The 22,035-nt window shown below is 53.7% G+C and overlaps 1 protein-coding gene across 2 annotated transcripts in view; it reads right to left on the bottom strand.

Annotated features, from left to right (window-relative positions):
- ADCY5 (adenylate cyclase 5) overlaps window positions 1-21,814 on the bottom strand; it is a 149,484-nt gene extending 127,670 nt beyond the window's left edge. For both annotated transcript variants that reach the window (XM_045540126.1, XM_045540127.1), the window contains exon 1: window positions 20,156-21,814. In XM_045540126.1, coding sequence (XP_045396082.1) covers window positions 20,156-21,289 — 1,134 coding nt within the window. In that variant the 5' untranslated portion in view covers window positions 21,290-21,814. The remainder of the gene's footprint in view (window positions 1-20,155) is intronic.
- Between the last annotated feature and the right edge of the window lie 221 nt (window positions 21,815-22,035).

The raw sequence follows: 22,035 nt of genomic DNA, 5'->3' as shown, positions 1-22,035 counted from the left end.
CCCCCCTGATTTCTCTGGAAAGATGGTCCAGGCAGAATCTGCAATCCTGTCACAAGTGAGCCCTTCCCAGTGCAGAACCATCCCCCAACGAGGGCAAGACAACAAGCACAGAGAAGCCTTGGGGGTGGGGCATTTCTGGGGAGGTGGCTGCCTCCTGCCACCTGCACAGCCCCTCCTCCATCCTGACTCAGGACGACCACCCTTTTGATCTTTCTCCTCTTCCACCCCACATTCAGCTTTGTGGGTGCAGGCTGGCTTTTCCAGTGGGCTCCAGTTTTGACGGGTGTTTTGTGTGTGTGTGTGTCTGTGTGTGCATGTGCAAGTCAGTGTGTGTGGGTGCCCATCTGTCCTGGGGAGCAATAATAGTTAACAAATAAGTGAATGGCAAAAATAGCCTCAAAGGAGCTGACAGGCAGAAGGCCAGAGTGGCCGGGCGTAGGGCCAGTACCCTGAAATGCCAAATGTTAATTTAGCCAAAAGAAAAAAAGGTCCATTTCGAGACCGCCTCCGTGAGCCAGGGTCAGGGTCTGTTGTGGTTTCTGGCAATGGCATAGCCCCTCCCCTGGCGTCCAGAGTGGCAGCCTGGGCAGGAAGGCCCCTCTCAGGGTTAGGGTAGCTGAGTGCTGGAGAGAAGGGGCCCAGCCTGGCACACACAAGGTTAGGATCGGGCAGGAAGCCGGCAACCGCTTCCCCTCAGTCCCCCAACCATCCACCCAGTTGGCCGGCCCCAAAGGTCCAACCGGCCAGAAGAACGTTCTGGACGTCACCACCATCTCAAACCCCAGGCATGGGTCCTACCCGACCTCGACACTCCCTCGGGGGCAGGGGATTTGGCTCAGCGTCCTGGCTGTCTGTCGCCCTTGCCAGTTCCCTCGGGTGTTTCATCTGACTTCTCAGGCCTTTGCCATGAGTGGCCTTCCCTGCAACAGGCCCCGTGGGCACAGAGCTCTCTTGGCAGCGAGGCTCCTGGTGGTCCGTGGGTGGTTTTGCTGTCCTCCACTGCATGCATATGTGTCTTGGTGAAGCTGCAGAAGGACGCACATCTGGGAGAAGCAGATGTATGCCCCCCTCTTCCCCACAGCCCCAGCCCTTTCAAAACCATCCACAGCTGACCTACCAGCTCCTCTGGACCTGTCCTCAGAGGGGATGCGGGCACAGGGTGACCTCACCACAGCCACCCCCGAATGCACGAGGACCTGAACCAACCCACTGCCCAGTTCACAGTCACCTGAGGCAGCCCCCGCCCCAGCTCACAGGCAGGTCCCAGTTGGGTTCTGGAGGCAGCCTGGTTCCAGAGCCTGTGCTCTTCACTTGGTGACCGACAGCCAGAATAAGGACAGGGCTGGGGAAGGGGCAAATCCCATGGGCCAGGACCCAGCCCTTCTTCCGCCTCCTCTCAGAGGAAATGCAGTTTTCCTCTGCTCTCTGTGCTGCCATCCAGACACCGGGCAGTCAGAGCAATACTGAGCTCGCCTGTAATTGGGTGGGACTTTAAAAGTACAAACTAACTAGAACTGGGACAGACCCCAGGTCATTTATCGAAGGCTTTTATTTGCATCCATCACCACATTCAGTGCTCAACACGACCCTGTGGGGATGGCACCAAGACTCAGAAAGCCAAGGCTCTGGCCAAGGAGAGCCCTCCGCAGGCAGCACAGCAGTGAACAGGATGAAGCTCCTCCATGAAGGAGCTAACATTGTAACGGGGGGGGGGAGCACCCCAGGAATAAACAAAAGAGTTCTGTACATACTTCCTGGGCAGCCCTGGAAAAGGGCAGTGTGTGAGGGTGGCACACAGGGCCTGTAGGAGTGCCAGGAGCTCTGTCAGGGCTCAGGGTGGCCAGGACACCAGGGTCCTGGGCAAGGAGTGAGGGCCTCAGAGGCACCAAACAGGGACTGGTGGGGGTGGGGGCTCCTGGGTCCCAGAGGGAGGAGGAGCTCGGAGGTTCAATCTTGATGCATAACACCTGGAGGAAGGCAGAGCCCTGGGAATTTGAAGGAAGGAGGCTGATATGGGATATTTAAAGCCCAAGAAAAGTAAGGAGGAAGGCCCTTGGGATCATGCAGGTCCCCTGGGGAGGAGTGATATTTAGTTCCCCAGACGCTAGGGATGGTCTGGCAGGGGGGCAGGAGGGAGAAGGCTTAGCACCATTGGTCACCAAGGCAGGAAGAAGCTCACAGGCAGATGCCCAGGGGCTCCCTATGACCCCGGCCCTCCTGTCCGAAGGCCCCGGTCCTCAAGCTCCCCAGTGGGCCTCCTCCGGCCTCCCTGGACAATGGCAGCAGCCTCCCCACCCATCGTTAGTCTCCAGGCTCTCCCTCTGTGGACCAACTCCACACAACAACACTAGAGCCACCTTTCCAAACACAGATGGGACCACATCTACTCACTTTCTGGCACTCAGCCTTCTAGAGATCCCCACTGCCTCCAAAAACACCAAATGTCTTGGTGCAGAAGTGTGGACTCTTCCCAACCTAGTCCCACCCTCGGCAGCCTCACTGTTGCCACCACACTCTGCCACTCTCCCAAGCCCCAGGGCAGTTTCCTGCCTCCATGCCTTTGCTCTGCTGTCCCTCGAGCTGCCCTTTCTCATGTCTCTGCCCCCACAACCCCTACTCATCCTCCAAGAAGCTCAAAACATAAGTCTTTTGGGAAGCCTCCTATGATCCCTGAAACCAGACAAGCTTAAACTATTCCCTCTCTGGCACGGCCAGCAAACCACAGGTATCACGCTGTGCCTGGCAGGTCTAGGTGCAGGTCCCTTCACTGGCCGAAGGTGGTAGCAATGCCCAAACTCCAGAGCCAGACTGCCCAGCGCATTGTGTGCATGTGGGCAAGTTACTTGACCTGCCATGCCTCAACGTCCTCATCTGCAAGGGGGGGCAACAGTAACAGTGTTTACCTCATAGGGTTATTGTGAGGATTGAAAGAGTTAACGTAAGTGGAGTACTTAGGACAGAGCTGCACACAGGGGCGGCACATTTACGGATTTGCCGTGGAAGGCAGAGTCCGTGGCTTTATTCATCCGGTTTCCCAGTGCCTAACACACGCTAGGTATTCGTTAACTAATTCAGTCCAGTGAACATTTAACACCAGCGCCCAGGCAAAGAGAAAACTGACACCAACAAAAATGAAGTCAAGGATGATGACAAATTTTGGTTTGGGACATCCTGGGTTCAAGCAGATGGAAGGACACTGGCCAGGAGGACTGATGGACAGGGACCCATGACTGAGGTTAGGCCAGAAGGAAATATTTGAGACCTGTGCACTGCCTGGCCTCATGACTCTCTGTTCCCCTGGGTTTGCCGCGTTTTTCTCTCCACGGCACTCCCTGTCCAGGCCTGTGGAGTGCAATCCTTTCTTATCTGACCCCAGGGTACCTTTTAATGTACATAAAGGCATGAGCTTTGGGACCATCTGATCTTTGTTGCACAGATGGGGAAACCGAGGCAGAGGCGGATGTCTGCTTGTCAGGACTGCTGTGCCTGCAGTCACACACTGTAGTTCATAGCTGGTGTCCCTGTGGTCACCTGAAAATCCCTTTGTCTGCCTCCTCTCTCGAGCTGTTGACATATGTTCTGCTACCAGGCTACTTCCTAGCTCCTGATCCCTGGGTTAGATAGAACGTCTCCATCTCCTCTGTCCCTTGCTTCCTCCAAAGCCTCCTCCAGCTATGTCCCCTGAGAATTGCCAGGCACAGGCTCAGCAGGAAGTTCCCTCCCACCCTCAATCTAACTATCACATTCCGCCTTCCCCGAGCCTGCCTCCTGGTGCAAAGAACACAGAAGGGGGACCTGTCTCTTGAAGGGACCTGGCACTCCCCATCATGCCGGAAAAAGGGGAACCCTAAAACCTCAATCCTTTCTCCACCTGGGAAGTAGAATGTAGGAACTGTGTCATCAGGGCACCTGCCTCAAATGGGGGGCAGGCGATGTGCCTGTTTAAGATGCAGATTCCTGGGCTCTACTCCAGACCTGGATCAGACTCTCTTGACAAGGGGCCCAGCAATCACATCTTTAAATAGACTTCCTGGGGAATTCTTACACACACAAGTCTGGGGGCTACTAAAGTACTGGCTCAGAGTCTGACCACTGGAGCCTCCTCGTATCACTGTCTAACAGTGAGACCTTAAGCAAGGCACTGAGCTTCTCTGGGCCTCACTGTCCTTATCTATAAAATGTTCTTATCTGATGGAAAAAAAAAGACAATACAGGCAAGAATAAAATAAGTTACTAAGTGCTCAGCACTGTGCCTGGCACACAGTAAATGTGTGATAAATGGTAGGAATTCAACATTGCCCTATTTTAGGAAGGTAGATTTCCATCAGACTGAAGATTGCCCAAGGGGAGGGACAAAGCCTCCCCCTTCCTCTCCACTCCCTCAGCCCTAGGGGCTCATGAGCACATGGCCAGGCTGGTGCACGGAAAAGAAAGAGAGATGCTATTCCCGAAGACCCCTGGATGCCATGCCCATGGCACACCTGGTAGGCTGTTAGGGCCCTTCCAAATCCAGAGGGGGCCCCAAGGAAAAGGCGGGACCCCGCACCCCCAGTGAGTGCCTGTGCTCAGCCCCTCCTCTGAGATCACAAAGCCCTCGTCTCCTCAAAGCAGAAGGCAAAGAAAGTTCTGTCATCTCAGAAGTGTTCCCCACCCACCCACCTGCCAATAAGTTGGCTTCCTGAAGGTTTCTTCATGCCAGGGGCCTAGAGACATCAGAGTTCACATAAACAGAGAGGGACCTTCCTTTAAGGCTCATCAGAGCCATTCTCAAGAGGGAGAGGAGTAGGCAGGGGGTGAGGGCAGGCGGGAGAGCATGGGTCACCCACGCACCATCGGGGTGGCACATCCCACCCATGTAACCGGCCCAGGCTTCTCGCTTCTGGAAAACCCAAGGTTCTGAGCCAGTGCACTCTGCTGGAGAAGAGGATGCCCCACCGGCCACCCAGTCCAACCGAACAACTGTTCCTCCCCAGCTCACCTGTCCCAGCCACTGCCCCAGCTCGTCTGGGCAGGGAGGCAAAGCTCTTCTCCCCTGTTCCTCCACCCCTCAACACGGCCTCCCATGGCAGACACACGGAAACCCTCTTCCTGCTCCACAAAAGAACCTAGAGAGACCCAGGGACACAGGATGGGCGCTCCAGATCTTCTAGTTCCTTTAGGAGAAATCAGGTCTGTTCTGTAAATCCCAGGCTGAGGGTGACTTTCCTTTTACTTCCAGGAGCAGAAACAGACCAAAAGTAAAAAGCAAAATGACTACAGGGCGCACAGGCTGGACACCGGCAGAGGCCCCACCTGGACACCACCACACCCTCCACTCCCATGAGCTGTGCCCGGTCCCCAGACACCCCCGGATCGAAGCAGAGGGTGACACCACTTCAGGCAGGAGGAGTTCCCCACGGACCTGTTTGCCAGTGAAATCACCCAGAGGCCTCAGAGGGAGAGAACTGAAATCACCCCCCCGGGGTGTCAGGTGGGGAAGCAGCAAAGGCAGCACGGGAAGTTGTCAGATGGTGACTAACGGGCTTTTCTAGGCCATTGTCACCAATGCCGGAGAAATATTCCACTTTAAAAATAAATGTAAAGCAAAATCCAAAATTAACTCTCCCCAGATAACCCCTTTCCAAAGAAAGATCACATCGCAATCCACATGTGGCCTCTCGTGGAGGATTTGACCCGAGGACATCTCCCCGTCCTGGGTAGAGCCCAGGCCCCAGCCCCACACAGCGGGTGCTTGCCAACACTTCCAGTCCTCAGACGCGCCCCAACTTCCTCCGCTCCCCTGTCCTCCCAGAGCACAGAGGGGTCCTTGAACTTCCTGGCCTGAGCCAAAGATGCTGGGAAAGAGCTGACCCCAGATGGACAGGAAGGAAACCCTCTCAGGGTACAAGCCCCATCTCCTCACCCTGCTTGTCACCTTTCCTCACTTTCTCAGTCCCAACACATGCAAATGGCAGTCACCAGCTATACACTTCCTTGCTTTTCACACGCGTAGAAGCGGAGAAAAAGTGAGAGTGGTGGACAGACATTGCGATCTGCCCGCTGGTGACGCTGAGCAGTCATTCATGCAGCCGCAGACACTTACTGAGCATCTGCTGTGGACACTCGCGGCTCACAGTGGAGCTGGGCAGAGACCCGCACAGCCTGACGGACGCTGCCCACGCGGGGAGGCCACAGGCATCCACACGATTTCCCCCCACTCGTAAGGAAATATCACATAAAGAAAAGAGAGGAAGGAAGAGTTAATGCCGATCCACAGGCATTTGTTCGTACCTCACAGATGTTCAGAAATGTAAGGTTTGCAGCTCTGCTAAGACAGTCAGTCTAGCAGTCAAGTGTAGCAGTTCTTTTCTAAAATATTCCTGTAGTTATGCTAGCACTGCACTAAGCCATTTGTGGAGCCATGTTTGGGGTTAATTGCTGGTGATAAGAGTAACATAAATATACCAAGCCACAGCCTTGCCTGACAAGATTTTATACTCCAACCACCAACCAAGTTTTCTTCCCCTCTTACACGCCTGCGATCATTTTTAGTGGCCATCACTCTTTACTGAATCACCACGATAAACCCTTTAGATATAAGCAATGTGCCTTTTGATATGGCCATAAATCAGACCGGTGTCATCACACGGCCCCTCTGTGATGAGGGGGTTCGGGGTGGCAGTTCTCGGTGCTGGTGCATGTCAGCGTCGCCGGGAGCATTACAGCACGCTGAGCCCGGGGCCACCCGGATGCGCGGACACGGGGATTAGGGCAAAGCTCCTTGATGGGCATCGCTGCCCACAACTTCGGCTCTGGTGGGTTCCTTGAGGTGAACCCACCCAGAAAGCTTGAGGCTCAGCCCCGGGCACTTGAGGTGAGAACTGGGGCTGCACAGGCATGTAACACATGGCCATAAACCAGGAGCAAGTTTATCCCGTGCTGAGGGAACTGCTGTTTCCTGGAGTTGCTTTGGGAAGAATGAGGAATACTTCGGGGAATCTGTGTAGTGACCCATGCTCGTATTTACTGTCCTTCAATATGCCCATGAGCCTGCCTCCTGTGGAGTCTTTGAGGGCCCATCTTACAGCTGCAAAAATGGGAGTGGGGAGGAGGCAGCGGGCAGGAAAAGCCACCAGGACAAAGGTAGAAGAAGAGAAGGGACAAAGGGAGGGGGAGAGGCTTCATGATAGCAACCGACAGAGCAGTGAGGGTCCCAGAGAGGCAGGGGGATGACAACCAGTGTTTGCTAAGGCCAGGGCCGGCACAGGGCCAAGAGGTGGGCTCTGGGAGGGGAGATCCCTGTCAGGGGAGGGAGCCCCCCAGGGGACCCTTTTCTGCCGAAGTCAGAACTCCCTATGGAAGCTGAGAATGTGCCCTATCACTAACATTCAGCAAATATCTGGGTATTAAAACAGACGAGGTCCTTGCCCTCAGAGAGCCAGAAGTCAAGCGCAAAGACAGATAAATAAACCCACCAAGAGAAAATTATACACCAGCACAAATGCTACAGAGAAAAAAAAGATGTTTCCAATTTAGACTCACGGTGTCCAATGGTGCAAAGGCAGGAGGGCCCTGGGAGGGGCTCACCAGGGATTCAGCTCTGGCCCCTCCCCACACGCAGCCTCCCCGGCTGGGATGTCAGAGCCCAGGCACTGCCCAGCCAGCATGACCTACCGGGTACCTGTCGCGGGACCGATGGATTCCTTCCACGCAGTGTGGCGAAATGCTTACAGGAAAGGGACTTGGCCAGAGACAGTCTGGGGACTAGGGCACACTAAGGGAACAAATAAGTAGCCTTCCCATCCCCAAAAGAAAGTGTGAAAATAAAATCTCGACGATCCACTTAGCAAAACAGTTTCATTTCCCCTTAGTTTGCTTTAGAAGAACAGCAGGGACAGAAGTGGATCTGAAGCAGAACTAAAGGATGTTTAGCTTAGGACGTTGATGGTTCTGGGGAGCTGGGCTTTAGAGACACTCTTGAAACACTCTAGCAAGCACTAAACTGCGTACCCACTGACTGCTACTCCACGGAGAGACCGAGTCCGGCCTCCAGAGCCGTCCTGAGAGGCAATCCAGGGAGACCCCGGCAGCCTCCTCCCTTCCCCTGTCCCCCACCCCATCCCACGTATGCCACCAGAAGACCGGCGATGAAGCAGCCTCACCCAGGGCTGAGCAATCCTAGCATCACTCTGACCCCTCCTCTGGGTCGCAGTCCCTACTCACTCATCTACGAAACCACTCAGGAAGTCTTCATAGGTGAACAGCTGATCCCGGGTGCCCCCTAAACACTTCAGCACAGCACCCTGCAGGCTCCGGAAATGATAACTCATTTAATGCCCGTCTGAGCCAGACACCTTGAGGGAAGGAAGGCCGTGTGTTCCCAAACCAAACTGACACAACTGCCTGAGAGCAGCTGGGCCTTCGACAGCTTCTGAAGGCCCCACAGGGTGACCCTAGCACCGGCGCAGGTGTGAAAAGAACACGGGGCTTGGACTCAGAGATCTGGATTTGTAGAGCAGCTCCTCAGCTGACTAGTTAGTGGTGTGACCTGGAGGAGGGCACTTACTCGCTCTGACCTTCTATTTCCTCCTTTCCAAAACCGCAGCAGCAACACGGGTCACAGATCCCGGAGTGCCCTCACGTGCGTTAACGTGTTTGGGCCACACCACAACAGATCCCACCAGTCAGGAATCTCTGGTCCCCAGCTTGAAAATGGAAGGGAGGTCAAGGCAACTCACACACAACCAGGGTCAACCCCTGGGCCAATGTTTGCCCCATTTTAACCCACCACCTCCTCAGAGCTGTCTTGAGAACCAAATGAGATCACACAGAAAAGTCCTTTGTCACCTATAAAATGCTAATCAAATATAAAAGCATTTGAGCCTTTCGGCTGGTATTTCAGCCGCTGTCTGGTCCAGGTCTCAGCCCTGGGGCTGCCCAAGCCTCATCCCTGGAGAGTTTCATACAAGGAATCTGGGCCTTGGCGTAGGTATTTTTTCAAAGCTATCCAGGGTATTTAAAGGTGCACCCAGGATAGAAAATCCCTGGTCTACCCTCCCCTCCCTAACCTCCCCCCAACCCATAGGACCACCCAGAGGTAACAGACATGCAGGATGACAAAAGGACCTGGGCCTAGTTTTTCCATTCTATATGACAACCCTCTCTGGCAAGGGCCACCTCCCAATCCTTTGGGACTATGCCACACACAGCAGGAGCTCAGTAAGTGTGCACTGAAATGAATGAAACTAAATTTCAGATGTTTGAGTGCAACGGTCTGGGCAAGTGCCATCCAAGCAAAAAGCTGAGTGCAAACCCAGAGAAATGCTGAGGAGGCACTGCCCTGGCAGCTGAGGTCCCTGCAGACTCCACTGACCAAGTGATGTCACAACCTCACCAGGAGGCTGGCAGGCCCTTTAGGCAGCACATAATTTCTTTCAGACCTGCGTTACAGCAAAAATACCCCAAATCAAGGGACCCTGTGTCTCATCCTAAGAAAACTTTCTTTTTTTAAGGTCACAAATTCTGCTGTCACCTTATAACAGTAGCTTAGAAATCTGAAGACAGGTCAGAATGCAAACAAGAAGGAGCACAGAAAGCCACACATTTTTAAGAAGTAAAAATTCAAAGCATAATACATCTTTTAGAAACCTGTTTTTCAAATTTCACATTATTCCTCTAGTCCAGCAACTGATCTGCTAGAGACAAACATATGTCATCAAATGAGAGAAAAGGGCTCCAGGCAGGACTAAGGTTCTAAGTCTGTCATAGAGTTCTGCACCTGCATCATTTTTGTCCCCCCACGAATCAGCCTCCAACCCTCCCTAGTGCTCAAGTCAAACCTGGGTTAGAATGCTGGTTTCTCCACTCTCTCTCGGATTCCCCTACAAAAAGATCCTGAGACAAGGGTTTGGGGACATGTGGCTCTAGAGGTGACCCCAAGAAACACTACAAGGGGAGTAGTGGAGTGGAGCAATGAGGCAAGGAAGGAAGTAAAGCCAAAAAGAAAAAGAAGAAGAGTGTGTTATCAAGCCTGTTACTACTGTGAGTCACCAGTGCTTAATCCTTCTGGAAAACTCTGGGAGACCATGCAGAACACAAGCCTCAGAATTAGACCCCACCCCCAGGGCCGAGGGAGCCAGGGTGTCCATCCAGCAGCACCCAATAGCCACTGGTTGAGAGCTGCTCTCAGGGCGGCGACTCCCCAGCTCATCTGACCCGCCCTACCAGCAGGCCCCAAGGCTCAAGGCCAGAGAAAAGCCTCAGGTGCAAAGAGCTGGAAGTCTGGCTGGCATGAGCAAAAGGTACATGTCCAGAGGATATGGGCAGGGTGCTGAACCATCTGTCACATGCTTGCTGTGTGTCCTTGGAGAAGTTACTTACCTTCTCTTATCTCAGTTTCTGCAGCAGTGTAATGGGGACCAAAATGTCTTCCTCATGGGGCTGATATTAAGCTTAAATGAGGTCGTGCATGTAAGGAATTAGCCCAGTGCCGGGTGTACAGTAAAGACACAATATATGCTCATTGTTTATCATCGATATTCTTTATGAGCTTCCTCCTTTCAGAGAGTGGGAATGGCAAAGAAACACTTGGGGAAGGAGGACCTGGAATGGCCCATCACTACTTCCCCAAGGACAGCCGCACACTCAGTGCCTGAAGCAAAAGTTCTAGAAAGACATTTAAGGGACCCCAGGCCCACCAAGGGTCATCGTGCAGAAGCCCAACCTGCTCCAATATCTACCAACCGCAGAAAATCCCTAAAAGAAACTGAGGCTGGATAAAGGAGGCATCTCCCTGGTTCCTGCCAGCCCCCTCATTTTACTTCATGGAGGATTTCTGACCCAGATGGAGAATGAGACTTGCGAACAGGCAGCCAGCCAATGCAGTCTGGGCATCCCCCTCCTGCGGGAGGAAAGCACCAAATACCCCTGCCTACATGTCTCTGGGGAAGCCCACCCCAGAAGCAGGGGGCTGGACCTTGAGAAACTTCAAGGCTCATTCCCGCCCCTGAAGCGGTGTGGTCTAAAGTATGTCCTAACAAACACTAATAAGCCCCCCAATATGTTACTTGAAAAAAAAATGGTTCCGGGGTCAAATGTGTTTGATAAAGTCTTCATGCAATATCCCCCCCTTGGCAAATTTTTATGCAGGTGACCTATGAAAAGCTTTAAAGTCTAAGAATTCTAACCCACCAGTATTTCCTAAACTTAGTTGACACAGACTGTATGTATGTACAGTAGTCCCCCCAGCCACAGTTTCACTTTCTGAGGTTTCAATTACCCGTGGTCAATCATGGTCTGAAAATATTCAATGGAAAATTCCAGCAATGAGCAATTTACAAGTTTTAAATTACGCGCCATTCAGAGCAGCATGATGAAATCTCTTGCTGTCCCACTCCGTCCTGCCTGGGACATGAATCATCCCTTTGTCCAGCATAACCACACCGTACATGCCACCCGCCCCTTAGTCACTTGGTAGCCACCTCTATTATTAAATCAACTGTCATGGTATTGCAGAGCTTGTGTTCAAGTTGCCCTTATTTTACTTACTAACGGCCACAAAGTACAAGAGCAGTGATGCTGGCAACTCGGATATGCCAAAGAGAAGCGCTAAAGTGCTTTCTCTAAGAGAAAACATGAAAGTTCTTAATTTAATAATGAAAGAAAAGAAATCATATGCTGACATTGCAAACTGTGAACAGTATATTGTTATAATTGTTCTATTTTATTATTAGTTGTTTTGTTTTTTTTTAAGAAATGGTGTCTTGCTCTGTCACCCAGGCTGGAGTGCAGTGGCACGATCATAGCTCACTGTGGCCTCGAACTTCTGGCTCAAACCTCAGCCTTCCAAGTAGTTGGGACTGCAGGTGTACGCCACATGCCTGGCTAATTTTTTTTTTTTTCAGAGACAGGGTCTTGCTATGATGCCCAGGCTGGTCTTGAACTCCTGGGCTCAAGCAATCCTCCCACCTCAGCTTCCCAAAGTAGCAGGGATTATAGGCATGGGCCACCACACCCAGCTCTTATTTTATTAGTCATTGTTGTTACTTAATGTGCCTACTATATACATTAAACTTTATCATACGTATGCATGTACAGTATAGGAAAAAACATAGTGTACATAGGGTTTGGTACTATCCATGGTTTCAGACATCCACTGAGTGTTTTGGAACATATTCCCCATGGATAAGGGAGGGGCACACTTAGTGGGAGAGTCTGGGCTGAAGGCAGTCCTGGGAGACCAGGACTTAGTCTGAATCATCTTTACAAACCCCACGGCCTAGCACAGTGCTTGGTACACAGTAGGCACCTAATAAATATTGTTATCTGAACAAACAGGGACAAGGCTGAAAGAATGATTTAATGATGGTTTTCAAATCTGTGAAGTGATGTAGTATTGGCAGTGCCAGGCAACAGCTCTCTGTTTCTAAGAAGGCACACATTTTAAATTGCAGCAGGAGGGATTTTGGAAGGCCTGCTCAGAGTTTAGGATTACAACCCACCAAAATAGGCTTCCAAGCCGAGCTGCGCCACTTCCTTCTGTGGAGGTGTTGGTCTAGCACTTCAGCAGAGCCTGGAGTCTGCGTGCAGATGTCCACCCACCCCACCACCCATTCATTAATTCACTCATTCATTCAAACCCTCCCTGAGCACCTACTATGTGCTGAGCACTGATGGAGGTGAGGCACTGGGTCGCTCAGGACCCCTTCCAAAAGCCAAGTGGGACTGCAGTGAGCTCTGTTAAAAAGCCCAGGGAGCCCCTAGGGAAAGGTGGGAGGAGGCCTCAAGCCCAGAAGCTGTGGGGTCAGGAGGCCTCAAGCCCAGAAGCAGCAGCTCATAAACCCTCCCAGAGCAAGAGGTAGTGGGTGGGGGCAGGGGGTGGGGGGATTACAATTTCACAGTGACACAAGAGGCTGGCCTAAAGAATAAAGCCTCTACTGTCTCCTTGTGTTTGTTTGCCTGGCCCCCCTTTTCTTGTGACCATATCGCATTGTTCCCAGAGAGCATCCCTGCCCCCACTTCCAAGTCCTTTCCCTCCTCACACTCACAGATCCAAGCTCCTCTTCCTTAAGTCCTAAGTCTGCCTCTTTTATTAAGTCCCTAATGCCCCCATCTCCTGCCTGGCCCCTCCACCCCCTGACCTCCTCATTTTCCACATCTTGTACTATCCCGCTGTACCTGGGGTGTCCTCAGGGTTTTCATATCCATTTACCAGATGAATGAATAGACCAGGAATTAAACCTAGGTCCATCTTTCTACTAAGCCCTTATCCCAATGGTGAGCCACAGGTTGCTCTGCCTCACACAGGGGTGAGGGGTTGGAAGTGGGGGCTGGAATGGCTGGGGGGAGGGAAAAGAGGAGAGCAGGAGTCCAGGGCTGGGCAACCCTCCCAGCCTGCTTTACCACCAACATCAACACCATCACCCAGTCGCCTTGCATCCTTGCATCAGTACACTCACAAGCCCCACTTGGACACCTCCCAACAGGTCTGCATGTACACATCAATTTTTTTTCTTTTTTTTTTTGAGGCAGAGTCTCACTCTGTTGCCCGGACTAGAGTGAGTGCCGTGGCGTCAGCCTAGCTCACAGCAACCTCAAACTCCCGGGCTCAAGCGATCTTCCTGTCTCAGCCTCCGGAGTAGCTGGGACTACAGGCATGCGCCACCATGCCCGGCTAATTTTTTCTATATATATTTTTAGCTGTCCATATAACTTCTTTCTATTTTTGGTAGAGATGGGGTCTCGCTCTTGCTCAGGCTGGTCTCGAACTCCTGAGCTCAAACAATCTGCCCGCCTCGGCCTCCCAGAGTGCTAGGATTACAGGCGTGAGCCACCACGCCGGGCCCACATCGATTTTTAAAGAGGCTGAGATGGGCATGATAAGAGGACACCCCAGAGGACTTTAGAAGACAGCCACACTGCTACAAGACACTGAACCACAATTCCAGGGTTGGGCATAACATGAGCGTTTATCTTGGCCAAGGATCTCAAACCTAAGAGTTAGTTGTCAAGATGACCCAGGGAGCTTTGAAAACTAGATGTAAGCTGTTTAAAAATAGATCCATTCCTGGGATCCACCCCAGACCTCTGGAAGTTGCACCTTCCTAGTAGGGCCTGGGAGTCTGCATTTTTCAAAAACTTCCAGGTGATTACGATGCACTAAGGTTAATAATGGTACAGTGGCCCACCCAAACTTCCGCCAAGCAGGCAATGTCTCAGTAACAAGCTTGGCAGATGGCTGCCTAGTCTCCACTTGAACACTTCCACTGACACAAAGCTGGCTACCCCAAGAGGCCCCTGGGTTGACTGTTGCAACCCCAATGGCTAGAAAGGTATCTCCAGCCTGGAGGTGAAATCTGTCTATTTCCACCCATTTGCCCTTGGGAGCAACAGAAAATAACTTAGTACCTCCTCTAATATCTGACAACAGGGACCCCAGCAATACGGCCTTGCCTGTCTCATTGGGTTTTCTTGCCTGATAACGGTCTGCTCTTCTCCCAGCTAAATATCCCCCATTCTTTCAAATGTTCTCACAGAAGTCAAGGTTTCCAGGCCCCTTACCAAACTGGTCATTCTCTGAACTCTGGAATCAAACACAGTATTTAAGGCTCGGCCTCAATCCTCCTGGGAACTGGATCCACCTATAAACCTAACCAGGATCCTGTCAGCCTCTTCTTACAGCCACCCTGAAAGGCAGCACACAGTGAGCTCACTGTCCATTAACTAGAAACCCCCGTGTTTTGTTCACAATGCTTAAAGAGAGATCTTCCCTGTCCTACATTTGAACATTGCCTAGAGGGAAAAAAAAGTAGGGTTTTCCAATTATTTCCATGAAGTTTTGTGTTTAGGAGAGAAAAGGAATGCGGATCCTGCCCTCCATGAGCCAGCCACCCTCATCTGACAGGCATGGATGAGAAAAGGATATGCTAGAATACCACTTACGTAACTGGACCCAGAGGATTTATGGGCACAGTTATGTTTGAGCCCCAGAGCAAACGTTCCATTCCCAGCACAGGCTACGCTCCTGGAAAGTAAACAACGAGGAGCTAGACCCACGGCAGACAAAGTTAACTGAGGTGCCAGGGAGGCAGCTGTGGACCAGAAGTCACCCAGCAAGAGGCTGGCACCATCCAGAGAGGCTCCCTCTCTGGGTCCCCCTTTGGCTGGAGCAAGGTGGTAGGTCCAGTCACACCTCTCAGGAGAAGAGAAGGCCCACAGCCCTGCGTGGCCTCCAGCTGCACCCTGACAGAAGGACTCGTGGCCAGGGCCTGTCTGCACAGGAGAGCTTCTGCCCAAGCGTTTTACACTGACTTTTAAAACCCTTTAACACATCGTCTGTGTCCTCTTTATACACAAACGCGAGCACACTGTTCTGTGTTCCATAGCACACAGACCTCATGCTCTTGCCTGCAGATCAAAACTCCGACGGAATTATTAACAGTGAGTGAGCATTCCCGCAAACACAGCAGCTGTGCATTCTGCTCCTTGGCTGTCTCCATTTCTGAAGTTCTCCTGACAGGGATAAAGGCACCCCAGGGATCTAGAAGATGATCCCCAGCCCCAGAAACTCCTGCTCCCCTCCCCTCCTAGCTGCCTAAAGAAGGAAGCAATATAATGGAAAACAATTAGCAAATATAATCGGCAAATACAAGTTAGCCTTGAGGCAAGACAAGCAGACCCGCCTCTGCTCCAAATTCAAAGCCAACCCCCACCCCAGCCTGCTGCTGCCACTGAAGTTCACTGAGGACAATTTCTCTTGATCAGGAAGTAACCAGTGGCAGAAAATGCCCAGCTGTTGCGGTGGATGTGTGCCCTCCTCCCCACTGCCCAGCAGTACACGTGGGGCAGCCACAAGTGACCCACCAGGCAGGCCCCTGGGCCAAGTTTCAGAGCCAGGCAGTGGTTCTTCAGAGAGGCTCACCAGGCTGCTGAGCAGGTGGGCAGCAGGAAAGTTTCTTGAAAGGGAAGAGGGGGACTCCATGGGGTCAGAGGAGCAACCACTCAAAGTCAGGCCCCTAGTCTCACTACTTAAAGGAGGTGATGCATCCAGGGTACTTCCCTGAAGAGCCAGAGGTCAAGGTCGGAAGAGTGAGCAAGGCCCAGAATCAGAAAGGCTAACAGCCACAGGAAGCCAACTACCAGCCAAGAATAAACAGGACAGAGCTGCAATGATCTCCTTTCAAAGCTAACACAAAGGCTTCCCCAGGCCCACCTCCAACACCCGGGCCAGTCTGCATGCCAGACAGACACACGCACGTGCACGTGCACACACACACACACACACACGTACCCCCGGTCGGCCACAGTAGTCGATTCTTGGTCCACGCCCCCACCCCCGTCCATCCCCTGCCTCCTCACTAGAGACACACACGTGCTCACAGTCACAGAGTATCACCCACACGGCGCCTGTGCCTTTCTGATTGCTGGAACAACTGGTGACAGTTGTGGGTTCAAATAGGCACAAAGGAAGAAATGCAGGAAATCACTGAGCTTCTCTGAAAGGGGTGGGGGAAGGGCATAAGGCGCTGGAGAAAGATAGGTGGGGTGGACAATGGGTCATCCCACACAGCAAGGACAACCCCAACAGCTCCCCCGAGCTCACAGGGACCCACTCGGAGTCGGAATCTTCTCCTCAGAAACCACATCAGGCGGGTTTAATGTGGCTGCGTAACAACAATAGCCCACGTTTGAACAGGACTCTCTACTTTTCAAAGAGCTCTTCCATCCATTACCACCTCCTAGAGCAACACTGGACGGTAGAAATGCTCATCTCCTGGAGCTCAAATGACCACTCTGCCCCCACAGGACCCAAAGATGTTCTCTCCAAAATAATCTTCAACAGCTAAGCATATGTAATAGTTGTGTGAGCATGCTTGTTTTTGTGTCAGTGCGTGCAGAAGCTTTATGTAGCAGAGTGGGATACAGTCAAACAAAAATGAGGTTGCCATGGCAACAGGCTCCGGCATCATTGCAGCCTATTAACACAAGTGAGGAATGTGTTTGGCAGATGCTCGAGTGTTATTTATGGTATGGGTGTAGCAGAGGGACTTCTCACAGGCAAAGGAGGAGAAAAAAAAACAACCCCGTGACGCTCCTACTATACCCCAGCGAGGAGACAGGAGACGACAGTGAGACAAGAGCACAGAAGAGGCTGAGAGGCTGAGAGTGGGGAGTGGGAGATGGGAAAGCAGAGCAGGCAGGAAGGCAGAGGAGAGGTGGGCAGAGGGCAGCAGGGGACTGGAGCAGGGAGAGAAAGGAAGTCAGGGAGGAAAGGAGCAGGCAGAGAGAGAGAACAGGCAGAGGGAGAGCGGGACAGACACCAGGGACAGAGCCAGAGACACAGAAAAGGGAAGAAACACCATCTCCCAAAGAGAGGCTGCAGCACCTCGCCTCGTGTTGCTCTAACCTTCAGGAGGCACTGCTCCAGACACCAAGTGCTTCCCCTCATTGGGGCCAAGGGCAGAGCCCCAAACATAAGAGGGACTGAGCAGAATAAAATACACAGGTCAGATAATGATATTGACGACCTGGGCCATGGGAGGGGGACCAGCTTTGCAGGAGAAGTGGAGAAATGCCAATAAAGTTCACTGAGGGCATAGTATGTGCCCAAAGCCCCAACATTAGAAACTGTTCACTGCCACCCCATTTACCTGGACATGTGGCTTCATCAAAGAAAAGAACAAGACATCTAACCCAAATCACCCCGGCACACCTGCTGCTCAGGGGTAACCTGAGGCAGAGCTTAATGTGGGACTGTCCAACTAATGCCCCTCCCAGCACCATCAGGCAGGGTTTGTTCAAGAAAGACAAATTTTATATCAGGCATAATCAGAAGGAAAAATCAAGTACAAACAAAAAAAGACACAGTTTTCTCTGAAGCCAAATAGAATGTTTGCATTCCCTTGTCCTTGACCATTCACAAGCAAAAGTTAAGTGTAAATCCACCCCAAATCCTACAGCCAAGCAAGGGTCTAAAGACCACGAGAGGTGAAGCAGCATGAAGTGGGAGTGACTGGGGGTGGGGAGAGAAGGAAGAGTGATTAGCCTGAAACCAGAAGGGGAAGTCAGTCAGACCGACAGACACTGCTAGTGCAATGGTATTTTCATGCTAAGATGGAGTTGGAGCACCCCAGGTCCAGCACCCCTTTCCTGGGATTTGACTCCAAATCACAACTGCAGAATTGCCTAAGGCTGTAATCAGACCCTGTGTCCTAAGTCTGGTTCACAAAACACCCTGAACTCTCCTGGAAATCTCTGCTGCCCCATATAGGTGACATGTCCTTTCCTCCGCAGAAAAGCTACATCCACCCAAGTCAGGAATACTCCCCAAAGATACAACCATCTGAGAGCATGGGTCCTCCAGTCAAAAGAGTTGGAGACTTTAAAAGCACTAACAATAGTAGCAACTTTTTTTTAACCCACCACCTCTCAAAAGGTTTCTCTCTCAAGTTCAAAGCTGATCTCTAAAGACTTTTTTTCTTCTGATCCCAGATCAGAAAAACTTTAACTTAGTAACAACAACCCCACCCACTCTACTCATTGGACCCCAACCAAATTGGCAAGCAGTTATTATGTCCCTACTAAGTACTCTGCACTGTGCTAGGCAAGGGAAAGAGAGTGGAGGAGAAAAAAAACACATATAACCTCAGGATTCGTACATCCAAGGAGGATACACTGGACAGGGAGCAAAACCAGTGGACACTGGAGAATAACAAAGTGCTCCACTCTGTGGCTCTGACTCTACTGTTAACCATGCAGAAGATGGAGAGGCCGGTGTGGCCAGAATAGACGGAGAAGTTTCCTTGCAGGAGGTGAGGCTTGGGCCAGAGGTTGTTGGAAGTGGAAGGGGTATCTCATTCTCTAGAAAAGAAATCAAGGTCCCAGAAAGATTGCATGTCATAGAGCACCCTGTAGGTTCAGCTAGAGCCCAGCACCCAAAAACCCATATTAGTGCTATTCCCTGTGAGAGAATACTGTGTCCAGGAAGCCAGGGGACACAGGAGAGCACCTCAAGAAAGACACAGTACTCAAATGGATCAAAGTCTGAGGGAAGGTGTTACAAGTGAAGAGAAGGAGGAAGGAAATGACAATGGAATGTGGTTAAAAGGTTCTATTAGAGAAGGTGGATGCCAAGAGAGGGGTGAAGGTGTGCATGGGATCCAAGGTCAAGAGACTTGCCTGCAACAAGGGCCCACCTGACTCTCACAGTGGAGCAGCATGCAAACAAGCTGGCGCAGGAAGGGTCATGGACCAGGACCATGAAACAGACAACAGGACACTAAAGGAAGAAGGTGTGGATGTCAGACGGGCTCCCTGGCCAAGGTCAGGATGGCAAGCATGCCCCTCTCCAGAAGCCTTCAGGAGAGGCACCAGTTAACCAGGCAGAAGTTTTATTTCTTCCTGAGCCCACAGTTCTAGGCCAACAAGTCCCAGCAGGGATAAAATGCCCCCACCACAAGCAACAACCAGGAGCACCCACTTGAAGGGGTATGATGTCCAACACCAGCTTTCTGCTCAAGCTGGAAGGGGGACTGTTAGCACACACATCTCCAAGGCTCCTTCCCACCCTTGGGAAAGGCAGCTTTTTGGCTTGGGGCACTTTGGTAAACAAAACAAACTTGTCAGTCCTCATTCAAGTTCAGGGATATCTCCAGCTGCCAAACTCCCAGCCTCAGGTGTGTGGCAGGATTATCCAGTCTCCTCCTTAAGACTGGGAAAGGGGTGCCCAAGGTCTCCCCTCCCCAACTCTCTATACAGGCCTGGGTTAACAAACCAGGAGTGGCTCTCAGGACGGGATGGCTGCTAGAGGGTCCAGCCACTTTTGTTAGGGGCCTTTTGTATTCAGGGACAGAGCTCAGGAAGTGATGGTGGCTACTCCAGATAATTTTCTCCTCCAACTCTCCTTCCTCACTGCATCCCCACAACAATGGCTACAGTTTAGTGCGTGTCATCCACAGGGTGAGGAACATTACAAATAATACAGGGGCACTCTTTCTGTCAATGAAGCCGCTGGGGCTCGGATCGGGTTAAGAAGCTCCAAGACAGCCTAAGCGGCCAAGCCTTGTCTCTCTGGTTCTTTTCACTACTCGAAAGGGTGAGGGAGGGATCCCTTTCTTTGGAGTCTGGCCGAGGCCTGCCCACCCCACAATCCAGTCCCTGTGGCGGGGTGGGTCCCTACCTGCTTGAGCAGGAACTGGTCCTGGGCGTTGGTGCGGAGGGCGATCGCCATGTGGAGGGCAGACAGGAGCACCCCGCTGAGCACCGCGGCCCGCATGCGCACGGGCAACAGCGTGTAGATGGTGTAGATGAAGAACACGGTCCACCAGATGCCCTCGGAGGCGCTGCGTGGCTGGGGCAGCAGCAGGCCCACCACCTGGACGGCCAGCACCACGGCGATGAGCGCATAGCAGGCCAGGCCCATGTGGTCCTGGTGGAAGGCTGCGCGGTTGCAGAGCACAACCATGATGAGGATCACGCCCACGGCGGCCGCCAGCACAGCCAGGTATGGTGGCTGAAGCGGGGGCCGCGCCGCGTGGAAGGCCAACATGACGAGGCACACGAGCACCAGCACGGCCATGAGCATGGTCAGGCTGCTCTGGTTCAGGCGGAAGAAGTAGCGCTGGTATAGCCGCTCCAGTTTGTCCGACGGGAACTTCTTGGAGCGGAATATCTGCAGCAACGCCAGGCAGCAGGCGCCGAGAGACAGCACCGTTCCAGGCCCCGCGCCTGAGCCCGCCGAGCTGCCGCCATCGCCGGACCCCTCGCTGCCCTCGACGGCGCCGGCCTCCAGCTCGTCGGCCGCGCGGCCCTTGCCCCGCCGCTCCTCCAGGCCCACCTCCACCGAGCGGGGGCGCACCTCCGTCCCGCCGGCCGCCGCCGCCGCGGTCGCCGAGCCGCCGCCGCCGCCGCCGCCCGCAGGGGGCGCCCCGGTGCTGCCCCCGCCGGCCGCGCCCCGCCGCTGTCGGCGGCTGCCGCGACCGCAGTCGTCGCCGCCGCGCTCCTGCCAGGCGGACTTGGAGCGGAAGCTAAACCCGAAGCCCCCGGCCAGGGGGTCGTCGCCGCTCAGCGGAGGATCGTCGTCGTCGCCGCCGCGCCAGCGGCTGGCCAGGCGCTGCTGCTGCTGCGGAGTCACCGGCCCCCCGGGTTTCTTGGTGGAGCCGCGGGCAGAACCCCCGGGGGCGTGGGGGTAGCCATTGGCGCGGGAGTCGGCCTCCCCCCACGCGGAGCGGTGTTCGGGGCCTCCCCGGGACGCGGGCGCCGCAGCTGTCTGCGCCGCGTAGCCCGGGGGGCTCACGCTTTTGGAGCCGGACATCCCCCTCTCGGCCTGGTCGTCTTCTTCCTCCTCCCCCGGGGGCCGGGCCGGGGGTCTCCAAGGGGAGGGCGGACGGCCGAGTAGGGGGACCAGGCTGGGGTCACACGTCGGGGGCGGCCCAGGGCCCTGCGCAGCAGCGGGGCATCTTGGCACCCCCGTCCTGAGCGGAGGAAGAGGGCACAGCCCCGAGGTGAGAAGTAGCTGAGAATCCGCGTCCGGAATCCCAGGTCCGAGGTGGAGTTGCCTCCGAGCTGGGGCAGCGGGGACTGTCCGGACTCCTGGCTCGCGTCGAGCTCGACGAGGACCGGAGTTGCGGACGAGGCGGGACGGAGAGGTGTCCTTGCGGGCGGCGCCTCCCCGGGGCTGGCAATACCCGGGCGCGGCGCTCGAAGATCCTAAGAGGAGCCCAGCTGCTCTCGGGGCGAGGCGGCGGGGAGGGCGACGAGGTGGGGGTACGGGTGTGGACACACAGCGGGTGCCCTTTCCTCGCGGCGGACTGGGAGCGACTGGGAGGTGCGGGCGCCAGCCAGCATTATTTCCTTACGAGGGGTGGGGAGGTGGGATGGGGGGTGGAGAGGACGGGGGAGGGGGCGGCGGGCGGAGCGAGAGCTCCGGAGCCCTGGGGGGGAGGGTCCTGGAGCCCGGGGGGGGCCGTCACCCGCATCCCCCACCTTCCGCGGGGAGAGTGGGAGCGTGGCTCCGGCGAAAGCGGAGCCGAGACTTCAGCGCGTCCGCGCAGGGGGCGG

Source organism: Lemur catta, chromosome 1 (genome assembly GCF_020740605.2).
Source record: "Lemur catta isolate mLemCat1 chromosome 1, mLemCat1.pri, whole genome shotgun sequence".
NCBI classification, from domain to species: domain Eukaryota; kingdom Metazoa; phylum Chordata; class Mammalia; order Primates; family Lemuridae; genus Lemur; species Lemur catta.
The sequence above is the reverse complement of the archived record's forward strand: the minus strand, read 5'-3'. Positions and strand labels throughout refer to the sequence as shown.